Genomic DNA, 24,014 nt, shown 5'->3' with positions numbered 1-24,014 from the left:
CTCAGGGTAATCTTCCCGGCAGAAGACTGGCAAATGCAGGGACTGCCCCAAGTGGAAATGAGAAACCACCTTAGGCAAAAATGAAGGCGCTGCCCTAATCGATATCCCCGCCTCCATAAAACGCAGGAAGGGGTCTCTGCAAGAAAAGGACTGCAACTCTGAAATTCTCCAAGCGGAAGTAATGGGTACTAGGAAAATCGCCTTCAAGATGAGATCCTTACTTGTAATCCCCGATAAGGGTTCGAAAGGAGGACACTGAAGTGCTTTGAGAACTAGATTAAGGTTCCAGGATGGCAGAACTGGCACGTGAGGAGGGCGCAAATGATTTACGCCCCTCAAGAAACGAACCACATCTGGATGGGAGGTGATGGACGCCCCCTGAAGCCGGCCTCTAAAACATGCCAGAGCTGCCACCTGCACCTTAAGAAAACTCAACGAAAGTGATTTTTGTACAGCCTCCTGAAGAAACGCGAGGTTAACCGATACTGAAGCCGAAGCCGCTGACAATCCCGAACTCACACACCATGAATCGAAGGTACACCACACCCTAGCATAAGCTATCAAGGTGGATCTTTTCCGAGCCTACAGCTTTGTAGCGATAACCGCGTCCGGATACCCTTTTCTTCTCAACCTCGCCCTTTCAAGAGCCAGGCCGTAAGACCAAAGGGGGAGGGATCCTACATCGTGACTGGCCCCTGCAGCAGGAGACCATCCTGCACCGGTAGCAGAAAAGGACGATCGAACAGAAGCCTGATCACATCTGCGTACCAGGGTCGTCTGGGCCAATCCGGGGCCACTAGGATCATTCGACCAGGATGACTGGCAATGCAAGTCAGTAACCTGCCCACCATTGGCCAGAGGGGAAAGGCATAGAGCAGGCCGCTGGGCCAAGGTTGAAGAAGGGCATCGATGCCTTCTGAGTCCAGCTCTCGTCCCCTGCTGAAGAAACGGGGAACCTTCACATTCAATGCGGTGGCCATTAAATCCATCTCTGGCATTCCCCAACGGGCAGTTATCTGATTGAAGGCCAGAGGGAAGAGCGTCCACTCCCCCGGCTCCAACTGGTGGTGACTGAGAAAGTCCGCTTACACATTCTGTGACCCCCGCTATATGAGCCGCTGTCAAGAAAGAGAGATGAGTCTCTGCCCAACGGCAGATCAGAGCCACCTCGCGTGCTAGGGGTGCACTCCTGGTGCCCCCGGTGGTTTACGTAGACGACTGCAGTCGCATTGTCCGAAAGAACTCTAACTGGGCAACCGCGGAGAAGAGACAAACTCCCGAAAGGCCAGACGAATCACCCATAACTCCAAGCAGTTGATGGACCATGACCGTCGAAGTCCAAACGTCCTGGGCTGTCTGTTGCAGGCAATGAGCCCCCCAGCCAGACAGTGACATCTGTGGTCACTATCTTCTAGTTCGGGGTTGCCAGAGGAATGCCCGACACCAGATTCTTTGAATGAACCACCAGTGCATGATTGTGTGAAGATGGGCCGAACATGGCACCCAAACCTCGTCATCCTCCGAGAGCGGAGACCAACGGCTCAGAAGGTGCCACTAGAGCTTGTGAGCTTTGGCCCACTTTACCATGTTCCAAGGTGGAGGCCATGGAACCTATAACTTGTGCATAGTCCCAAGCCCACTGGTTCGGAGTTTGAAACAGCGCTCGTAACTGAGCCTGTAACCGCTGTGCTCGAGCTGAAGGAAGAGAAACTATCCCTGTTCGGGTATTGAAGCACACCCCCAAGTATTCCAGCGTTTAGGAAGGCGTTAGGCTGCACTTCGGGAAGTTGATCACCCAACCAAGCGACTGAAGCAAACCGACCACTTTGTTGGTTGCCCGCCAACTCTCCTCAAAAGAAGAAGCCAGTCTAGATAGGGATGGACCCGAATCCCTTCCTTCCTGAGATAGGCAGCCACTACTACCAGGACCTTGGGAAAGGTCCGAGGCGCTGTGGCTAGGCCGAAGGGCATCGCTTTGAATTAAAAATGGCGACTGACCACAGCAAAGCGAAAAAAGAGCCTGTAGGGAGGCCAGATTGGAATGTGTCAATAGGCCTCTTTGGCTGAACAGCTGCAATCACCGATCAGAGGGTTTCCATGCGGAAAAGCTGAACCCGTAAGGACCTGTTGGCACACTTGAGATCTAAGACGGGTCGCCAAGAACCGCCTTTTTTGGCACCAGAAAATAAATGGAGAATCGATCGCACCCTCTTTCTGCTGTGGGTACAGGCTGGACGGCACCCAGCCACTGTAAGTTGAGGAGGGTGTGTCGAACGGCCCGCACCTTGGCGGGACATTTGCAAGGAGATTCCAGAAAAGAGTCTATCGGACGAGCCAATTCTAACTTGTAGCCGTCTCTGATAACCTCCAAGACCCATTCGTCGGATGTTACCCTGGTCCACTCCACCAAGAATAGGGACAGTCTGCCCCCAATAACCGGCTGGATATGGACCAGGGCCCTTGGGTGGACCTGTCTGCGGGCTGGTTTCTGTTACCGGAAAGGAAGGCCCGCCTATCACCTGAAAAGAGGCCCCATGACCTGGACGGTAACACCGTGTATCCCTAAACTTAGGTCTAGGTCCCGCCGGTCATACAAACTTGGACCTGTCCTCCGGGAGGCACTGGCCCTTAAGAGTCACCGAGGCCCTTTACAATTTGTTCTAAGTCTGTCCCAAAGAAAAACTTTCCCCTAAAAGGAAGCCTTGCTAAACGTGACTTAGAGGCCACATCTGCAGCCCAATGCCGCAACCACAGCCAGCGGCGCGCGGTGACCACTAGGCAAACCTCCTTTGCCGAAGCCCTCAAAAGATCATAAAGAAGATCCGCAAGGAAGGCTAAACTGGACTCTAGCCATGAGATCTTCTGGAGAGGAGGCTTTCTGTACCCACGATAAGCATGCCCGCGCCGCATAGGAGCCACAATCTGAGGCCTGCAGGGAAAGGGCCGCTAGTTCAAGGACAGCTTCAAGCAAGTCTCCAACTTACGATCCTCAGGGTCCTTGAGCACCGTGCCACCCTCCACAGGGAGAGTGGTTTTCTTAGTGACCACTGTGATAAAGGAATCTACCGTAGTGACCTTCAGCAAGTCTAAGTCAGGAGCAGGTAGCGCGTAAAGACGCGACATAGCTCTAAGCAACCTTAAGCCCACTGTCCGGCGTATCCCACTGTGCCGAAATAAGGATCTTCATGGCCTCATGCACATGAAAGGAACGAGGTGGGCATTTGATGCCAGACATAATAGAGGGCACCAGACCTGCTCCCCCTGACAAATCAGGGGGGAAATGGCCAAAACCTCAAAAGCCCTATCAGGGAGGGAAGCTCTTCCCTGCGAAAAATGCGGGCAGCCGTCGGATCATCCCCCTCCTCAGAGGGCAAGGTGACTTCACCTGCCAAATCCAAAGATTCTGAGGGAGAGCCCGGAGACAAAACCGGGCCACCTGTGTCAGATAGCTCCTCGGTATCCAAACTCTCCACCCGGGGACATTTTGGTAGGAAAGACTGAGAGGCTGCAGCAACCTAAGTTTGCTGAGGAAGAGATGCGGCTGCCTGAAGAGAAGTTCCTGACTTCTTCAAAAGAAAGGCATTGTGCATTAACAAAATCCAGGGAAAAAGGAACTGCAAGGGACTCCCCTGCTCCCTGTACATCGCTTCCCTCCATCAGAGCCTGTGCCACAGAAGCGCGCTGCACCTCTTGTCTATCAACCGCCACGTGCAGAGCGGGTCACGCCTGAGAGGAAAAAATGGCACCCATCAACGTGCACTGCACTAACTGCCCCAAGGAAACCGCCGAAACTATCCCCTGCACTTCTGACTCACCAGACGCCTGAAGGGAACACCCACTGCGGGCTGAACGCAGGGCTCACACTCTCCCGATGCTCCTCTCCGGCCCCCACACCGGAAGCAGCACTTAGCCGCCTCAGAAGGCACTCACATGCTCCACAAAAGTCTGCCCCAAAACTGACTTGGCAGAACGTCTAGTTCCTCCGTATGATTAAACAAAAACAAAGTCTCTTACCTGGAGAGAAAGGAAACACCCAATCAGGCCAACACCACCGGGCGAGGGAGGAAAGGTAGGGGGAGACCGGGAGGGACCTGGCACCACCAGGTGTACACCACAAGCTGCAAACAGCCACTCAACCCATCTGTGCTAAACTAGGCCCAAAGGACACCAGTAGCCAGATCAAACCAGAGCTGCACAGAGATGTCCCTCCACCTGCTAGATAGCGAGAATACTGAGGTTCAGCTAGCTGCACAGGTCCACATATAGCAAACCTCGGAGGTTCTCTCTATCTCCACAATCCACAAGTCTCTGGATTGATCTGTGGGACGCCATAGAAACTCACATTCTTTCAATCATCATCTCAGGGTAAGTCAGATGGCTCACCAACATTACTATGCACTATGGGCCTCTTATCAAGCCGCGCAGCAATGCCGACAGAGCCCATTTAAAGAGAATGGGCTCTGTCGGCACTACCGACCTGGGAGCTGCTAGGGCCTCTTTTATCAAGCTGCGCTGTGTGCAGAAGACCCAAGTTCAAGTTGAAAACCTAGCTCCTGCTCTTTAGTCAGCCAAGACTAGAAATACTAAGAAGGAAGCATTCACAGCCTGCAGGTGAAAGTTCCCAGCCTGTGAAACAATGATGGCTATAAGCCATCTCAGGAGTCCATGTGTTTAGATTCCTAAACCTAAGAAGCCACATCTCATGCCTATCAGCCAAAGGATTATCAATAGTGACTAGGCTATAAGAGGAGAGGAGAGAATAAAATGAGGCTAAAACAAACCAAAAAAAACCCCACAAACCACTGTGGAATTGTGCATTAGCCCACTTTACGCAGATTTTGGTTGAGCTGAAAGTTCAAAAAGATGCAGAAATGCAACTATTCACCCCTTACTCCTTCCCAAAAGATACATTCACAGACAATAAAGGGCCAATGAACTATGGCACGTTATGTGCATTAAAAGCATGTGTTAATATGTTTAAATTATCTTGCAATAACATACAATTTATGGTAATACGATAATGAGATGCAAAATACCTCATTTCTCATTAGTACAAACGGATACACACACAAACACAAATACATCAAAAATAATATAACCATATCCATCACAAAGACCAGTTACGCCTTTGCACTACTGTCTACATGTAGGTATGTTCTTGTGTGCAAGCACTACCTTCTGCAATAAGGTGTACCTATTTGCATCTCATTTGCACTTACTGTTAATATGCATGTTAAAGAGTGTTAATGGACAATGCAGTTCAGCACATCAGCCCGTAAAAGGGTGACTGTTGGGGATGCACGCAATCCTAACTATACAATATATTTTTTTTAAATGCCACATATTTCCCTACACAGTTCAAACACACACACTAAGGGGTCCTTTTACTAAGCTGCAGCAAAAAGTTATCTTAACATTTCTTTGCGTGGGTTTTTTTCTGTGCACCGAGGTTACTTTTACTGCAGACATAAAATGGCCATGCGCCAATGTTGCCATTAGCATGTGTCCACTACAAAAAATTACCACATGAGCACTTACCACCACCCATTTTGTAGACGGTAAGGGCTCACATGGCAATCTTCTGCAAACCAGTTAGTGTGCACTAATATGGATGTGCTGTTTAACCCAGAAACATCACACACTCCACCTCCAGACACGTCCTCCCCCCCCCCCCCCCCCGCCAAAAAAAAAAGACTTTAGCGCCAGATTGGCTTGTGCTAATTTGGTAGTTGCTGCAGGACACCATTTTAAGCTGAGTTAGGCATGCATTAGTGGCGAATGCACTTTAGCAAAAGGGCCCCCAAGATTTTTAAGCCATGGCATCTGTGCTTTTCTAGTACCAGGTCTCTAAGCAAACCCTAGAAATGTTTAAAAATGTCAACTTGTGCTGATGATACACACTCACTGAAGATTAGACTGTAGCCAACACACTACCATTAGTTGCATAAGTCCTAAAACTAATTTTAGGTACTGTTGGAGAAATCAGATATGGCCAAAATGATTTTTTTTCTTAAACATATGAAGAAATCATATGAACTTAGAATCAATTAACAGTTATCAATCCATACTACTAAACATGTCTGTCTGTAAAAAAATTGGTCTTAAGGAAACTTGTCCAGGCGACTCAAATTGTTTGGTCAACAAACAGTATCCCAGGTGATGCATTTTGGAAAGGAGACATTTCACTGTAGTTTCATGTGTCTTTCACTTCAGGTTAGATGGCAAGTACTTAATACTGACTAGTGTGAACTCTGGAATGTATACAATTTAACATTTGAAATTTTGATAAAATATAGTACATACCATTTCCTCTCCTATCTAATTTGAAATATATCAAGACAAAGTTGTATTCTACACAAGAATTTCAAATGGTAAAATCAAATTAAGATACCATACAATTTTCTCAACATATCAAAACAAAACCTTACATTACTACAGCTCAGTAGTTTAACAAGGTTTGTTACTGGGCAACATATGAAAGAATACTTGTTTGTCAAAGATAAAGCTAAATTAAAACGTTTGCAAGAAAATTTATGATGAGGCAGAGAAGAACATAATCACTCTTTACAGTGAGTTTCCTAGTCATCAAGTTGCATGTCATCAGTAAAACCACAATGAATAAATTTCTATCTTCTCACAGATTTCAGGTCAACATATTAGTCAACCACTACTGTTTTGTATCATATGTGCATCATTTAAGAATAAATAAACTAGTGATGCATTCCCCTGAACACCCCAGATACATCATGATCCATCACTGTTTCTTACCATTTAACTAGCAGGAAAACCCATGACAGGGTTGAATAGAATTGTTTCTCCCCTCCCCCCAACAAAAGTATAGAACTGTACCCCGTGTCAGGAACCCCATTCAACAAACAAAACTCAGGTCTCCCATATCAGACTCCCACAATGCAGGGGCAAACCCAAGTCTCCAGGGACACCAATCATTCCCGCCACACCAACTGTGGCATTCAAAATAGTACCTACTGAATGCAAACACATATATATTATACATATGCTCATACTAACCTTTGTGCTTTGACTTCATATTAAGTACTAATCCAGAATGATTCCCTCCCTTCCTTCCTTCCCCTGGTTTTGAACATTAAATTGAATCTCACAAAACACTTTCTGTCTCGTAAGACCAAGCCAGTATTTTTCTCAGGAACACTGCTGTACATTTCATAATGCTATACTGAAACAGTTAAAAGTCATTTACTGAGGTCTAGGTGGAAAAGGACTGCACAAAACAGGCGTGATCAAATAACAGAGGCCCCAGATTTTATCCAACATCAAGATTTATCCACAGATATAAAAAAAAACTGGTAGACATTACAACACATTTCACTCACTGACCCACATTTGACAGCACTGGATCATGATCCAGGTGCAAGTTGTGTAAGACTTAATAGAGCTTTCTGTTTAAGATCCACTTAAGACAATCAAAACAGAATAGGTGCTAGTATTTTGTTGACTATTTTAAGCTTGTAGGTGAAGGAGGTCACTCCTATTTGCTAGCCCCAATGTGTTGTGCCTTGAAGATTCACCCTTCAACCCTATCTGCATTAGTAGAAACACTGAAGCACTGCAGATTACATTTATACCAGAACTTTGCCATGATAAGTAAAGGTTGTTGTTTTTTTTTTATTTTTTTATGATGGATACCATGATATTTTTTGGAACTCATACATAGGTTACAAACTAAAGCTTGGCAAATAAAGGTCTGGTGGAATACCTTACCACCCCCAGATGTAGTCCTGTTAGCAGTGAACACACTGATCAAACAACGCAAGTCTCACCAAAAATTGTCCTTGTAATCTCCTGATGCTAAGCACTAACTACAAATCATGGGGGGGGGGGGGGGGGTGTATGTATATATATACACACACACATTGCTTCCTTTCCCACTGAAAATATTTTAAATGGAGGAAAGTGCTGTGATTTTCCTTTATTTTTCAGAAATGCCTAGCAGCAAGGCATGAGAGAAGAATTTTTAAAATGCTATGAAATCCAAAATAAATTATATTTACAGGAAAATTTGAGTTCAAATGATGTTTAAGTAAAAAGGAGCAGCAGCAGCAACAGTACAGGTTCTTTCGAAGACATATCACAATGAAAAAAAAAATCAAGTATTATTCAGGTAAAAATATATGTATCTCTCAGCTTTGCTACTTAATAAGAAACAACTGTCAGCTAACCATCAGAAATACCAAATCATTTTTGTGGAACCCCATCCCTTAAAATATAAAATGCCAGATATTCTCAGGCTAGCAAAACTTGTTTCTATGGCATCGTCATTTTATAAAAATATTCCCAGAAGGGTGTATTTTGACATCTCCAACAAGACAGAAATGTAAACAAGTCAGTAAACAGTACGAGAGAACATACTCTCCCTCTTAAACGAAAAGCACAGTAGATCCTGATCCAAGCTACTGTTCACAGAAAACACAAGCAGCACCCTAGATCATTACTGCCAAGTCAACAATACGTTTCTTTCCAGAGTATTCTCTGCTGGAGTAAGATGACAAACCAAGTTAACTTGAAAAATTATATTCTGCTGCTGCACTCTATAAACCTAGCCTAGAACACCCCTCCAGGCCAAAAAAGAATAATTCGGAAAGCATCAATCAACAAGTCGACATGTAATTTTGCATTAATATATGGCTATTAATTAGGATACATATTAATAATGTACAGCTTCTGATCCTGTTTCATCTGTACCTCGTAGACGTCCCTTTCCTCACATCACAAATACTGCATTTGAAGGCTTCAGCGCTGTTTCTGAAGGTGCAGACGCTACAGTCCCAATAGCCTTCGTCTGCGGCAGGTTTAGCTTGTCTTTTTGGCCTTGAAGGGGGAGGAAAAAGGGGAAGAGAGAGAGAGAAAAAAAATGAATGTAGACGATTAAAATCAATTCCTCGCACTCCCTTTTCTTTCCGCCTGGCTTGTTAACCCGATGCCCACCTAATTCCTGGGCATCGTTCGAGCCTAAGGAAAGGCGCAGAATTAAAAAAAAACACCAAAACAACATAATCGTCATAAAGAAATAAATAATGCATAATCAATCTGGACGCCTACGACCCCCCCCCCCCCCCCCCCCCGAACGCAGACCCCGCTCAAGGCTCCTTATTCGCCCAGTCCTGCGAGAGCAGCGGAATCGGCTAATTTTGCTTTTATTCTCTTTTTTTTTTTAAATACTTTAAAGAGTGTAGGCGTGCCCCTTGTAAAATTTCCCTTTGTCTGAAAGTGACTGGAAAGAAAGAGAGAGAAAGAGAGTGTGCGTGTATGAAGAGAGAAGCCCAAGCCGCCATAGCTGCACTGCCCTGGCACACGGGAGACACCGTCAGTCTGTTGAGGGGAGAAGAAAAACAAAACCACCACCATTAAAAAAAAAAAAATGAAACAGTCCTAAAGGCGGCCGCTCGGAATCACACCGCTCCACCTTACAGACGTCTCTTCCCCCCCCACCCCCCCCTGCCGAGCTCCCTCGACGACGAAATGTAGGCCTCGCGCAGAGCCCAGTACCTGGTCGGGCTCTTCTTGTCGCCCATGGTCATGAATTGAATCCTCGTCTCGAGACTCCCACCAGCACCGCGCGCGCGCTGTCCACACACAACAAGCAGGCACCAAAAAAAAAAAAAAATCCCACCCCCCCACACAAACGAAATAAATGACAAAAGGAAGGTTCCCGCACTGAGTACAAAAGGCGAGAGACGGCAACAAATCCACAATAGGGAGGGGGGAAGGAAAAAAAAAAAAGAGAGAGAAATGTGGCTTCCCGGGTTCGACGCCTCCACCCCCCGCTCCCCGCAGCCCCGGCGACGACGACGCCGCCGCCACTAACTGTCTCCACACACAGCCCCAGTCAGTCAGTCAGTCACCGAAGCGCCGAGCGACTGACGGGGGGCGTGGCCGAGGACACGTCACCACCGGCGCCAGCCAATGGCGGTCCGCGAGGGCTTTAAAAGTCTCGGGCAGGGTGGAAGAAAGTGGCGATAGATAGAGGAGGAGGAGGATAAAGAGGGAGCGGGGATGGGAAAGGTGGGCCACCTTCGTGCTCGCGTGGCTGTCTGCACGATAGCTGGTCTGGAGGAGGGAGTGAGGACGGCGAAGAGGGAAATGAGGAGTTGATGGAGACTGCAACAGGCGTAATTAAAAAAAAAAAGTGAGTGGATGCTGGCCGGGGAGCGAGCGCTGATGCCCATCACTGGAGCCAAGGATGCCCGTGCCCTGCTCATTACAGGGTTAACGTCACACCGAGAGCAAGAAGGCAAGTCTTCTGTGGAAGATGGGGTAAAGAGAAAGGCAAAAGGGGATGGAACCGATTTCAAGAAATTGCAGGAAGCGCAGAAAAGTGTCGTTAGTAGGGAAGGCAACAACGAAATAAAGGATTATAAATCGGAACACCTTTGAGCTAAAAGAGAAGGTGTTGCACTCGGGAGAACTGGTCAACATGTATGATGGCCTTTTTCATTTCAATTATCATCTTCTCTTTATTGCTTTTATTTCCGTGTATTACTATTAAAATGAAATGGAGCAACCAGCCTATTTTATCCAAATCGAGAAAAGGGGAGGGCTACTAGGTGCCTAAGAGCAGAGATGGTGGTAGTTAAAGTACATAAGTAATGCCATACTGGGAAAAGACCAAGGGTCCATCGAGCCCAGCATCTTGTCCACGACAGCGGCCAATCCAGGCCAAGGGCACCTGGCAAGCTTCCCAAACGTACATTCTATACATGTTATTCCTGGGATTTTGGAAGTAGGGTCCGTGACTCCGGGTATAACACAGATCTTTAGGTAACGGTGGAACAATACAGTCTTCATTTCACGTTTGAAGGAGGGGTGACCTGAGAACCAGGCTGGTAAACTGGGGTTTAGATCCTACTGGTAAGACTAGTGATTGGTCCTCACCCGAGGCAATGGGTTCTCAGAGGGGGCAGTAGGACCATTTGCCCTGGGCCTGGCACAGAGTGTGGAGTAGTTTAATGGTAAGAACAGTGAGCTGTGGACAAGCTCCCTGTGACCTTGGCCAAGTCACTTCTCCCTCCATCATGAGTCCACTAGCATAATTTATACTAACTTGTTAGTGGATAATCAAATCCTGTACAGTAAGAAAAGGAGCCTCAGCCTGTGTTGGTGTCTTCAGTTGACTGTAGCTTGAATGTATTGACGGAATCCGATGTCTCCTAATGTGTACTGACCCAGGCTTTGTGGTTCTCTCAAATCTGCTCATCTTAACCGCCTTAAAGTACTGACCTAATGAAAGGCCCGAGAGCTTGTCTCGACGGGCCCAGTTAAACGAGGGCTGGGCTCGTTCGAGAAGGCTCTGAGGGCGGTGGGGTGAAGAGCATGTGGTTATGGGGGGGGGGTTGTGTTCGGCTGGTGAGCACGTGGGCAGCTGGGATTGGTCAGATCAACAGAAGCTGACAGCACAGAAGCAACACAGGCAGCTGATTGGAGGATAGGTTGCTGGGGGGCGGGGCTGTGGGAAGGGAAGAGGGGCTCTGCTTCCTCCGAGGCTCAGGGCGTTGTTTGATCCTCGGAGGCAGTTTTCCCTTCCTCCCACCCTCTCATGTACTGGATGTGAGGAGGCTTATCTGTGTGGTGTTGTAGATGTTGTTTTTCAGGAATGGCATCGGAGTTTGTCGCAGCAGCAAAAAACCCGAGCTACAGAAGCAATGGCTCATGGGGGGGCTGAGCCAGGTCATTAAGATGGGTCAGGTGACCCGGAATAATGTGTGGAGGTCCACACGGGCCAGGCCTCTTGCTGTGAAGGTGGAGTCGAAAGGGTGAAGAGTTGCGGTGACAGCCGGAAGTGGAAGTTGCTGCTTTGCTATCATGGCGAGCGGTGGAGGGGGCAACTGTGGGTGCTTTTGTTATGACAACTGTAGCTCGGGGGTGGGGGTTATCCTATATGGATGTTAATTGGAAGTTTAAATGTTAATAAATCAAGCTGCGCCCTATGGTTATTCCACAATTGTGTGCAGAGAGTTATTGAGTGAAAGCGTACGGGGGGGGGGGGGGGATGTGGGGACATGCCTGGTAGAACGGGTCCCAGCTCCAAGGTTTATGAGAGATTCATCATGAGTACACCAGACACTCAATATTTTTCATTATGGGGACCTGAACTTTGGAACTCTCTCCCCTGACATCTTTGCCAGTTCTCTTTCTTAACACAACTTAAATCTGCTCTCAAAACCTTCCTGTTTCAAGATGCATACTCTCAATATTGAGATCTCCCTCTACAATCAGTTCTGGTGGGGGGGGGGGGGTCCCTCAAAAACAGCAGATATACCTTTTGTTTTATTCCCCCCTCCTCTTTCCTTTCAAACATTGCACTTCCCCCTTCATTACCTATTGCATATTGTCTAGTCATTGCCCATCTTCCCTTATTTTAGTATGTATGTCACCCAGATAGTTCTTACTGTAGGGCAGGATAGGAAATTTAATAATAAACTTGGAAACTTAAAGGCCCTGTAAAAACCTGAGCCCCAAGGGACCCCCCCCCCCCCCCATCAGGGAAATATCCACTGTACTTGAAAATAAATTGTATTGAGCTATTGCTGAAAAGAACTGCACTAAATCCAAATCCCTTTAAACAGAAAAGTGATAAAGAGAAAACAAGACAGTAATAAAAGGAGGTGTAGGTAGTGATATTGCAGGTTATAGGTAGCTAGGTGTAAAATAATATTCATGTTTGCTATTCTGCTCTTATTGAGCAACAAATCAAAGTGGTTTACAATAGGCTAAAAAAAAAAAGTAAAGTAAAGAAAAGCACTCCAATTTAAAACGTAGGAAAGAATTAACATTCAAAGCCAATCACAAAAGTTTATGTAAAGCCTTGCTACATCCCCAGAACTGAATTTGACTTGAGTGGCAGGTGCCATCCAGTGAGACCACAGGCGGTTAAATGTTATGACAACATCCTCACCAGCTTGATAGGTGTTTAGACTATTGCCATAAGACATGGGGGAGGGGGGAGCCAGGATGTAGGCTTAGATATGGGAAGCAAGTACTTCTTTACCCTGGATGGAAGAGAACCACAGAAGAAAGAAATGAGACTGACTCAGAAGGGCCGATGCACAAAGCTTACCCTACTATGAAAATCTGTGGCTCTGTCCAGTTTAGCATGTGTGTTATGTTAGCGCGTAATGCACATAGGGGTTCTGCATCAATCTTACCGATCATGGTAGCAGGCAACAATAATCCTATGCAAGTGTATTACAACAAGCTAATTAGTATTAAAATGAGCATTCTGAGCGGTGCACTGAAAGTGGCACCTACCTTTTAATGTGAAAAATTTCCATGGCGACTTCTGAGAGAAGTACTTCGCTTGCATTTTTCAATAGCAAAATTTGTCCGAGAGCAGCTTACAATTCATGGGGCCCTTCCAAGAGGCCTTGAGTTACCAACCATTTTTTTTTAGAAGGACTGTACTGATTAGATTTTGCATTAAAGTCTGGAATCCAGAAGGATGACTTAAGAGTCTGAAAGTTTTTCAGAGTTTACATCTCAATCCAGGGTCACCGAGAGGGGGGGGGACAAAATTCCCCGGGCCCGGACCTCCAAGGAGGGCCCGGCGCCGGGATCAGGCCACCAGCGCTGCAGTCCCCAGTCTCACCTGCCTTCCTTCACGGCTCCGGGCCCCCTTTATTCAAAGCAGCAGTCGCAGATCGCCTCTCTTCTGGCCTTCCCTCCCTGTGTCCCGCCCTCGTGGAAACCAGAAGTTACATCAGACGAGGGTGGGACACGGAGGAAAGGCCAGAAGAGACGCAATCTGCGACTGCCGCTTTGAATGAAGGGGGCCTGGAGCCATGAAGACCGGCAGGTGAGACCGTGGACTGCAGCGGGGGGGGGGGGGGGGGGGGGGAGGGCGAGGTGGGCCAGCCCTGGCCTAGTCTCTCGGCGGCCCTGTCTCAATCTGCAGTTTCCTCACTTCCCCTTCTGCATGCATGAGCAGAGCTTGTCCTGCTCCTCCTCCTCTTACTCATTTCTATAGCACTACTAGACATATGCAACACTGTACACGCTTTATGTGCAGGTACTTTCTCTGTCCCTAAAGGGCTCACAATCTTTTGTACCTGGGGCAATGGAGGGTTAAGTGACTTGCCCAAGGAGCTGCAGTGGGAATTGAACCCAGTTCCCCAGGATCAAAGTCCACTCTACTAACCACTAGGCTACTCCTCCACCAACAACATTCCATGTAGAACCTGAAATAGTAGCAACATTCCATGTAAAACCTCAAATAGGGAAAAGGAAATGGGACTTGATATACTGTCTTTCTGTGGTTTTTGCAACCACATTCAAAGCAGTTTACATAGTATATACAGATATTTATTTGTACCTGGGGCAATGGAGGGTTGAGTGACTTGCCCAAGGTCACAAGGAGCTGCAGTGGGAACTGAACGCAGGTTGCCAGGTTCAAAGTCTGCTGCACTAACCATTAGGCCACTCCTCCCTGGTCACAGGAAGGAAGGGATGAGTTAGTGGGGAACAGGAAAGGGGGTGGGATTTGATATGCCACCTTTCTGTAATCGCAAAGTGGTTTACATATTTATATTGTACCTGGGGCAAAAGAGGGCTAAGTGACTTACCAAGCATCACTAAGAATTGCAGTGGGAAACCAAACCAGGTTCCCCTGGTTCTCAGGCCACTGCAGTAACCACTAGGCAGCTACTTCACTCCCAAAGTTCCTGCCCTGTACAAGTGAGGCTCACATGAGAGGCTGAGTTCTGCAGGAGCTAGTGAGTGACCTGGAAGGGGGTACTGGGAAAGGGTAGGGACTAAGAGGCAGATGCAGCAACCAAACGTAAAAAAATCTAAATCGTTAAAGTCCCTAACGATTTTAAAATAACGAAAAATGCACCAAAAAAAAAAGTCACACATGCTGAGATCGGTAGTGAAACGTACAATGTATCAAAGAATCACAATACACATCGGTCTGGACCTCTCGTTAGGACAGCTCCGTGGCAGGAAAAAGTGTTAAGTGAAAAAATAAACAAACTTTGAGCCAATCCCAGCGCATTAGCAGAGCTAAAAGCGCTGTGATTGGTCCAAAGGACCTCAGAAAACACATAAAAAAATAAAAATAAAAAAAGGATCGGGAGGGGGCAAGGGCGCTCATCAGGAGCGTCCTGTACGGACGGCCTTGCCCCCCCCCCCGCTGCTCCCCACTTTCCGCTGCTCCCCCCACCCCGAAAAAGCAAACTTGTAGAAGCCCCTGCCCCCCTCCCTTCCTCACTACTCTCAGCTCCGCCTCCCGACATCCTCCGTCTGTGCCCCGCCCCCTTTGGGGATCGTCGCCGCCATTCCCCTTCTCCATCGGGCCCCCCTCCCTCTTACCGGGCCCGTGCAGCGCCTCTCTCCTCTGTCCGAAGGCGCTGCACGGGCAAGAAGAACGCAGAATCAGCTGATGCCTGCCTTCGCGATGGCATCGATAGAGCGTCTTTCTCCTCCTGGGCCCGCCCCTGTCTGACGTCAGTAACCTACGTAGGTTACTGACGTCAGACAGGGGCGGGCCCAGGAGGAGAAAGACGCTCTATCGCGAAGGCAGGCATCAGCTGATTCAGCGTTCTTCTTGCCCGTGCAGCGCCTTCGGACAGAGGCGCTGCACGGGCCCGGTCAGAGGGAGGGGGGCCCGATGGAGAAGGGAATGGCGGCGACGATCCCCAAAGGGGGCGGGGCACAGACGGAGGATGGCGGGAGGCGGAGCTGAGAGTAGTGAGGAAGGGAGGGGGGCAGGGGCTTCTACAAGTTTGCTTTTTCGGGGTGGGGGGAGCAGCGGAAAGTGGGGAGCAGTGGGGGGGGGCAAGGCCGTCCGTACAGGACGCTCCTGATGAGCGCCCTTGCCCCCTCCCGATCCTTTTTTATTTTTATTTTTTATGTGTTTTCTGAGGTCCTTTGGACCAATCACAGCGCTTTTAGCTCTGCTAATGCGCTGGGATTGGCTCAAAGTTTGTTTATTTTTTCACTTAACACTTTTTCCTGCCACGGAGCTGTCCTGACGAGAGGTCCAGACCTCTCGTTAGTTTTCCTGCCTTTTTCCTGCGTAAAGGCAATCGGAAAAGGTTAGTGCATGTCGTTTCAATGGGGTTTTCACACTAATTGCTCATCTCCATTCCGTTTTCGTTAGCTGCTACTACCGTCGAAAAATAGGCTTTAGTGCATGGAAAGGATCGGAAATTCTTCCCCGAGGGCTCATTTAACGATGAAAAACGTTTAGTGCATCTGCCTCTAAGAGGTGTGTGTGAGGGGGGGGGGGGGTGTAAGGGATTGCTCTAGGTTGAAGAAATTGCTGACAACTGCAAGAACTGGACATGAATGGCATAGCTGGTCCCGGTGAGGTACCCACTGAGCAAGCACACAAGAAGCATGCATGTGTGTCTGAAGAGTGTGAATGTGCCTATGTATGTGTCATCCCCCTTTCTCTGGTGGGATCAGTGTTATATGGTTACCCTCTGAATTTGGGCTGAAGAAATCCACTTGCATATTAAGTGAAAGGATGTTTTCAGCCCAGCAAATTTACAAAGGTAACTAGTTATAGGGCAGCTTTCAAAGGAATTTGCCTTAGTACTGCCACCACTCTGTCTGTATAATTTCAGAAGCTTCCAAACAGTAGCATAACCAGAAGATATTCTTTGGGTGGGCCAACCAGTAGGATGGATGGGCACTCATTTCCTCACCCTCCCTTGCTTCCCCACTAAATTTTTAAAACTTGAATATCTTAGTTGGCAGGATCCCCAAGCCCTACCAAGTGAATAAATACATTAGCTTCCTGCTGAACCCCTCCTCTGCTGCCTCCCCCAAGAATACCACAGCGGTTAACAGCAACACTCTGAGCTGCCAACACCAGCAATCTCTGTAGCTTTTCTGACATGGGCATTCCCACTAGTCGCATGGTGTTCCACTGCTGGGTGGCTCTGAGGTGAAAGTGAATGGGTACAGGCCAACCTGTAGCTAAACCCCTGCTTCAAAGAAAGCTAAATATCATTTTTTTATTACCTCTATTTATGAAGGCTTTTTTGACATTTAGGTCTTGCTAGATTTATACCTCTGACACATCGTCTGTAAATCTTAGTCTTTGGAGCCCTCCACCCTTGCATGTGGTGTGTAGCAGAAGCAATGGAGGGTGAAAATGACTCACCCAGCATCCCTGGTTCTCAGCCCATTGCTCTAACTACTTGGCCACTTCATTGGAAGCATGTGCGTGCACAGTGCCCATGCTCACTCGGAGCCTGTTACTGCTGAAGTACATAAGTATTGCCACACTCGGACAGACCAAAGGTCCATCAAGCCCAGCATCCTGTTTCCAACAGTGGCCCGAAAAGTTCAATACATTTTATGCTGCTTATTCCAGAAATAAGCAGTGGATTTTCCCAAGTCAATTTAATAATGGTCTATGGACTTTTCCTTTAGGAAGCTATCCGGACCCTTTTTAAACCCCACTAAGCTAACCGTCTTTAGCACAGTCTCTGGCAATGAATTCCAGAGTTTAATTACACATTGAGTGAAGAAAAAGTTTCTCCAATTTGTATTAAGCTTACTACTTTGTAGGTTCATTACATGCCCCCTAGTCCTAGTATTTTTGGATAGAGTAAACGATTCACGTCTACCTTTTCCGCTCCACTCATTATTTTATAGACCTCTATCATATCTCCCCCTCAGTTTTCCCCTCAATATCTAGAGAGGTAAAATGTGGGTAGGATGCCACCAATAAAGATACTAAGGGTGGCATAGGGCAGGAAAGAGTCAATGCAACTCTGGAAATACATGGGGGTCAGTGGTAGATGCCCAGAAACCTATTTTGCCTAGCGCTCAATATACTATCTAAAGGTCCTGTGAGATACATAAACTTTTCCTATTTCTTCAGTACTGTTTAATTACAGGCAGCAATACTGGTAATCCTAGATTATTATTCTCAAACTGAAGGAAACAGTCTTACAGACAACTCCATTTTTTCAGGGGTGAATATTCAGTATGCAAAGTTCTTCCACATTAGTCTGTGAGAAAAACATAGTAGATGCATGTTGCATGACCAAAAGAGCACACACATTTTTTTTTTCACTCTGCTTAATTAGAAAAGTAATAACACATTTTTTCTATGCTTGTCATGTGAAATAGATAAAAAGGCTAAAAGTGATTTGCCTATTAAAATATCCTGTGCCTTTAGCAGTCTGATACTAAAACAGGACTTTAGCTCCAGTGGCATACGTTGAAAGGAAATAAGATGTCAGAACAAAATAGTTCTCTGCTGTATCGAGAAATTCACTGTAATGTAACTTCAATGAATATTTTACAAATCGAAATTTTATTTTCAATAGCACTGACAAACAGAACCACCAAGGATAATGAGAGGAGGCAGCATCCTGCAAGCATCGCATAAGACAAATTAAGCTGACTCCTTTTGGAGTACACAGAGGTTCTAGATCCATTCTTTCAGTCCTGCATACTGCTCAGTCTGCCTCTGCAACAGTCACATCTGAGGACAGATATGGACACCAGCTTCTGATTGTTCTATCTCATTCACAAAGCTTGCAAAATTCACAAGCAATTACCATAACAGTAATGAGATAAGTGAGGCCACTGGTGATCTCAAAAAATAAATAAATCTGTGAGTCAAATGAGCTTTACAAAATGAAGGTATCAACTATGCAATTTTATTTGCTGCTTAATTTATAGCCCTCCCCCCCCACACCCATAATAATACTCCATTAAACATTGATAAATGCACATAATACCCTCACCCCCAGATTCTATGTAGGTCACAAGGGCAGATGTGTGTACAAATTAATTAGTTAAGGAGGTGTCAACAATCAATTGGGGAGTTAATTGGCAACAATTTGGATTTGTATGCACATCTGCCCTAACATCTGCGCCTAAATTTCATAGTGTACAGCTCCAAAGGGAAAGGGGCAGTATGGGTGGTCCCAGATGTTAGATGTGCTATTATGGAATAATGTTATATCCATGCCTAAGGTGGGGGCCAGTGTTACACCAGGTTTCAGCAGGCATAAGTGCAGCGCCCAACATCGGTCACAAGACCTGCGCTGAGTATTCTGCAAAGAGCACGTGCTATTCATGTAGCACGGATCTTTTGGTACCATTTACTGAATCTGACCCACAGAAACTTATCTTGCTCAGCTAATGTTTTTTTTTCATTGGTATAACGCTGCCAAAGCTAAACAGAATTTTCGTGGTGATGTCAGGCTTTCAAAGCAGAACCTGGGTTTGTGAGCCCTTGGGCCACTGCCGAAGAGCGGTAGTGGCAGGCAAAACCACCCCACATAGGGATAAGGCAGAACTCTGGCAGGGCCAGCTAGACTTCACCTGCACTTGACCACCGTTCCTCAGGAGTTGAGCCCCTGGGTGCAGGTGGCCGGCAGGACTTACCGGACAGTGCAGGAACTGGAAACCAGCAGGATACACACAGGGTCTAGAATACCCAGCTAGGCAGAATACTAGACTAGGACTCTCAGACAGACAAGAGACAGAACTGAAAGCTGCAAGCAGCCACTGAAACAGGGAACAAACGCTGATAGACCAGAGACAGAACTGAAAGCTGCAAGCAGCCACTGAAACAGGGAACAAACACTGATAGACAAGAGACAGAACTGAAAGCTGCCAGGCTGCCACTGAACAAGAAACACAGGCAACTAAGAACTAGACAAAGACATACAAACAAGAAACAGAACTGGGAAACAAGCAATACAGAATAAGAAGCTACACAAAGACTAAACTAGAATCAGGCAAGAACTACAGACTATAAACTGGACTAGGCAGAAGTGCACCAGCACCCCAACATACCAGGGACCTTAGACAATGCAAAGGCAATTACAAGGCAGCTACGGGTGCTGTGCAGGCACAAACAAGAAAGACAAGTCTGGCAGCCTGGAAGATCCGAGCTGAAGCCTGGAACCGGTAGGGACAGCAAGACAGTCTATGGCAGCCACAGGTTCTGGTCACCAGAGGGCGAGGGGAGCACAAACCAAGAAGCAGGCAGAAAGCATACTGAAGCATAGAGAGGCTCAACACACACAGGTGCAGTATAGTGGAGTAATTAGAGCCACGCTGGAAGCAGCCAACACACAGAGACAGAACTAACTCAGAAAGGACAGGCAGAAGCCAGCTCAGAAGCTGACCCCCAGAAATAAGGTAAGTCTGAGAGGGGTCACGACCACAGACGTGACAGGTGACTACATTTTGTTGCCATTTTTACAGCAGCAAATTAAGATGTGAGATTTATTAAATATTTTTCTAATGATACAGCTAAAGCAGAGATCTAAGTGGCTCTCGAATCTGTCTTAGGAGGCGGGTGGACCCACCTGCCGGATTTTCAGGATATCCCGTAGAAGCAGTGGTGTGCTGGAGCCGGCTCGCACCGGCTCGCAAGAGCCAGTTGTTAACTTTGCTCGGCTCTTGCGAGCCGGTTGTTGAAACGCCAGCCGGCTCTCCTTCCTCCCTCCCTCCAGATCTGGTCCCGGTCCCTGTCCCTCACATCAGTGACCTCACGAATTCTTCGGGGCAGCCAGTCTTGCCTGCCCGCTGCAAGCGCTGACTCTCCCCTGCTGGCACTGCAGGTTCGCGCTTTAAAAATGGCCGCCGAGACTTCCAGAGGCAGCCTCGCAAGGCTTCTGCTGAAGTCTTGGAGGCCGCCCTTGTAAATCTCGGTGGCCATTTTGAAGCGTGAACCTGCAACGCCAGCGGGGGAGAGTCAGCGCTTGCAGCGGGCAGGCAAGATTGCCTGCCCCGAAGAATTTGTCAGGTCGCTGACATGAGGGACCGGATCCAGAGGGAGGGAGGAGAATTCGCCGAACAACTCGGGAGGGGGTGGCAGGGGAGAGAAGGGAGTCGCTGGGCATTTGTGGATGGAGGGGAGGGGAGAGAAGGGTCACTGGGTATAGGTGCATGCAGGGCAGGGCAGAGGACAGGAGGGTCACTGGACATGGGTGGATGGAGGGCAGGGGAGAGGAGGGCCACTGCTGGACATGGGTGGATGGAGGGCAGGGGAGAGGAGGGTCACTGCTGGACATGGGTGCATGCAGGGCAGGGGAGAGGAGGATCACTGCTGAACATGGGTGCATGCAGGGCAGGGGAGAGGAGGGTCGCTGGGTATAGGTGCATGCAGGCAGGGCAGGGGACAGGAGGGTCACTGGGCATGGGTGCATGCAGGGCAGGGGAGAGGAGGGTCACTGCTGGAAATGGGTGCATGCAGGGCAGGTGAGAGGAGGGTCACTGCTGGACATGGGTGCATGCAGGACAGGGGGAGAGAAGGGTCACTGGACATGGGTGGATGGAGGGCAGGGGAGAGGAGGGGAGAGAGAAGAAATGCTGGACATGGATGGAGGGAAGGGAAGAGTGAGGAAGGAGATGAGATGAGGGAAAAGGAAGAGAAAAACTGCACATGGATGAAGAAAATAGGCAGAAGCTGAGGACCAGAAATTAAGAAGAAAGGAGGAAAGGAAAGAAATAAATGGAAAGGAAGCCCTGGAAACGGAGTTAAGAGGACAGATAGCAGCAGAATTGGATACTGGGCCAGCATGATCAGAAAAACAGTCACCAGACAACAAAGGTAGAAAAAAATCATTTTATTTTCATTATAGTGTTTGGAATATGTTCACTTTGAGAATCAGGTGCTCAACATTAAAAGTTTATATTTATTTACTTATTTATGGCATTTTATGGCACATTAAACACGAATTAGATTGGAACCTGGGATCATTTTTTTTTTTTTCCTGGAGTAATGCATTGCCACCCCCCCCCCCCCAGGCTCTCTCCCCGGCTATAGCCAGCTCTGCAATTTGGGAGGGCGCAGAGGGGGACGGGGCGCAGAGGGGGACGGGGGCGCGCAGAGGGGGACGGGGGGGGGGGGCGCAGAGGGGGACTGGGGACATAGCCTGTTGTTAAACATTTACCAGCACACCACTGCGTAGAAGCCATGTGTGGAACACATTTCACAGTCTGGAGGAACAGCACAGTAAGAAGCCTGTCCAATTGGCATATTTTCACAACAACAAATGCCTCACCTTAATTATTATTATCAATACTGACACAAATAATGTTGAGAAAAACAAAGACTTTTACTACATATTTAAGATGTGCACAATGATTTCAGTGCAAGACACTATTCACTGTAAGGCACTATTCCCTTCCTCTACAATCCACGCTCATGTTGTAGGGTCAATTTAAAATTTTGACACTCGTAGGCAAAGGAGCCAGCTCTGGGTGTGCCACTGAGTGCTCAGCACCCCCAATATTGAGCAAGTTCCTTCAGTGTGTCCATGTAGGAGTAATTTTTACTTTTTGGCACCCCCCAATCCTTTGGAAATGTTGAAATCTATGGTGGGAGGAGAAAGTTTGGAGGGAAGGGGGTAGGCCACTCTTTAGCTGTTCAAAATAGCATACATGTAATGGTTTGTACAGTGTCCATCGAGTAGGCATTGCCCCAGACAATGCATCTAAAAATCAGTAAGACCCAGGCCAAGAAGATGTATGAGTCCCTGTATTGACATCAGTAGCAGAGAAATAAGTAATTGAGAGCTACATCTTAATTTTTGAGATGGTAGGAAGAGTTAAAGAAAAAAGTCACGTTGCCTAACTGGATTCACTAATGGGCTCGATCTAATTAAGTGAAATTGCTGTCAGCAATTTCACTAACTTAGACAATTAGATTAATTGTCTAATTAAGTGACTTTGATGTTTGACAAAGAGAAGTATCGCCTCAACAATGATGAGAAAGCCATGGCACCAAGACAAGACTGAAAGGCATCACTTAGAAATCAGGTTAGGGGGACAGCTAGGTGAAGATTAGACATTTTACCTGTACTGTTGGTTTGAGTTCAACTCAATCCATTCTGAAATATGTTTCATTGAACAAGGCACTAGGGCAGGGGTTTTCAACTCAGTCCTCAGAGCACACCCAGCCACAGCCAGTCGGGGGTTTTGGGATATTCTGAAAACCCTGACTGGCTGGGTGTGTCCTGAGGACAGGATTGAAAACCTCTGCACTAGGGCACTGTGTACCATAAAGTGCACCATCTGCTACATTTTTTTTGACAAACTGTATTGAAAAAGGAAAATATACAATAATCATACTTTGTATATCAGTAACCATCTATGACTAAGCCCCAATCCCCCCTAGTCCCCTATAGCAGTGGTTCCAACCGTCTGGCCTGATATTACAACCCATTGATTTGATAACCTGTTTTCCACTGAAAAATCCTATCTTGTGTACTTGATATATAAACTCATACAGACTGTTCCTCTTACTTTCACTTCATCCTTAAACATTTTAGGCTTCAACTGTATTTATGCAAATCTCTCTCATGAATACTCATTGTGCATATCCTGAAAATCTGACTGGCTGGGGTGCCTCCAGGACCAGGTTTGGGAACCATTGCCCTATAGGGTTCTTTCTGTATAAAGCCAAGTCCACAAAAATATAGCAGGGGTTAAAATCCAAAACGACAGCCTTAAAATCTTCTCAAGTAGGTGAGTTCAATCTCCTCAGGCAGCTCCTTGTGACTCTGGGCAAGTCACTTAACCCTCCATTGCCCCAGGTACAAATAAGTACCTATATACAATATGTAAGCCGCATTGAGCCTGCCATGAGTGGGAAAGCGCAGGGTACAAATGAAATAAAAATAAAAAATTAAAATAAATAAATGTTTGGTATCCCAAATTTTTTGAAATTTCAGAAGGTGGCCATTCTTAGTTGCCGTCAGTTCCATCATCGAGTAACAATCCAATTTCCTACCATCTGCTACATTCTGATGTAAGTTTCCTAAAGTTGCCTTATGTAGAAATGCAGAGAGCATGCTAGAACCATTTCATGTTGCACAATCATCTATTTAATTAGAGATCTTGTGGTATGTCAGCTTTTGAGACCTTCTTCAGGCTCAAAATCTCATGGACTGCACATTTTTTTGTTGTTGTTGGACCAGTTCATTAACACAACACTCCTGACTGCCCATGAATAAATGTGAAAAGCATGACTTGGAGACCTTGCTGAAGAGGGA

The 24,014-nt window shown here is 47.0% G+C and overlaps 1 protein-coding gene across 1 annotated transcript in view; it reads right to left on the bottom strand.

Annotated features, from left to right (window-relative positions):
- RYBP (RING1 and YY1 binding protein) overlaps positions 1 to 9,847 on the bottom strand; it is an 84,727-nt gene extending 74,880 nt beyond the window's left edge. The window contains 2 exon segments of the mRNA XM_030206496.1: positions 8,722 to 8,847; positions 9,526 to 9,847. Coding sequence (XP_030062356.1) covers positions 8,722 to 8,847; positions 9,526 to 9,557 — 158 coding nt within the window. The 5' untranslated portion in view covers positions 9,558 to 9,847.
- Positions 9,848 to 24,014: the final 14,167 nt, after the last annotated feature.

The sequence above is a fragment of the Microcaecilia unicolor genome, chromosome 6 (genome assembly GCF_901765095.1).
Source record: "Microcaecilia unicolor chromosome 6, aMicUni1.1, whole genome shotgun sequence".
In the NCBI taxonomy this organism is placed as follows: Eukaryota; Metazoa; Chordata; class Amphibia; order Gymnophiona; family Siphonopidae; genus Microcaecilia; species Microcaecilia unicolor.
Note: the sequence above shows the minus strand (reverse complement) of the source record. Positions and strands in the feature narration are given on the sequence as shown.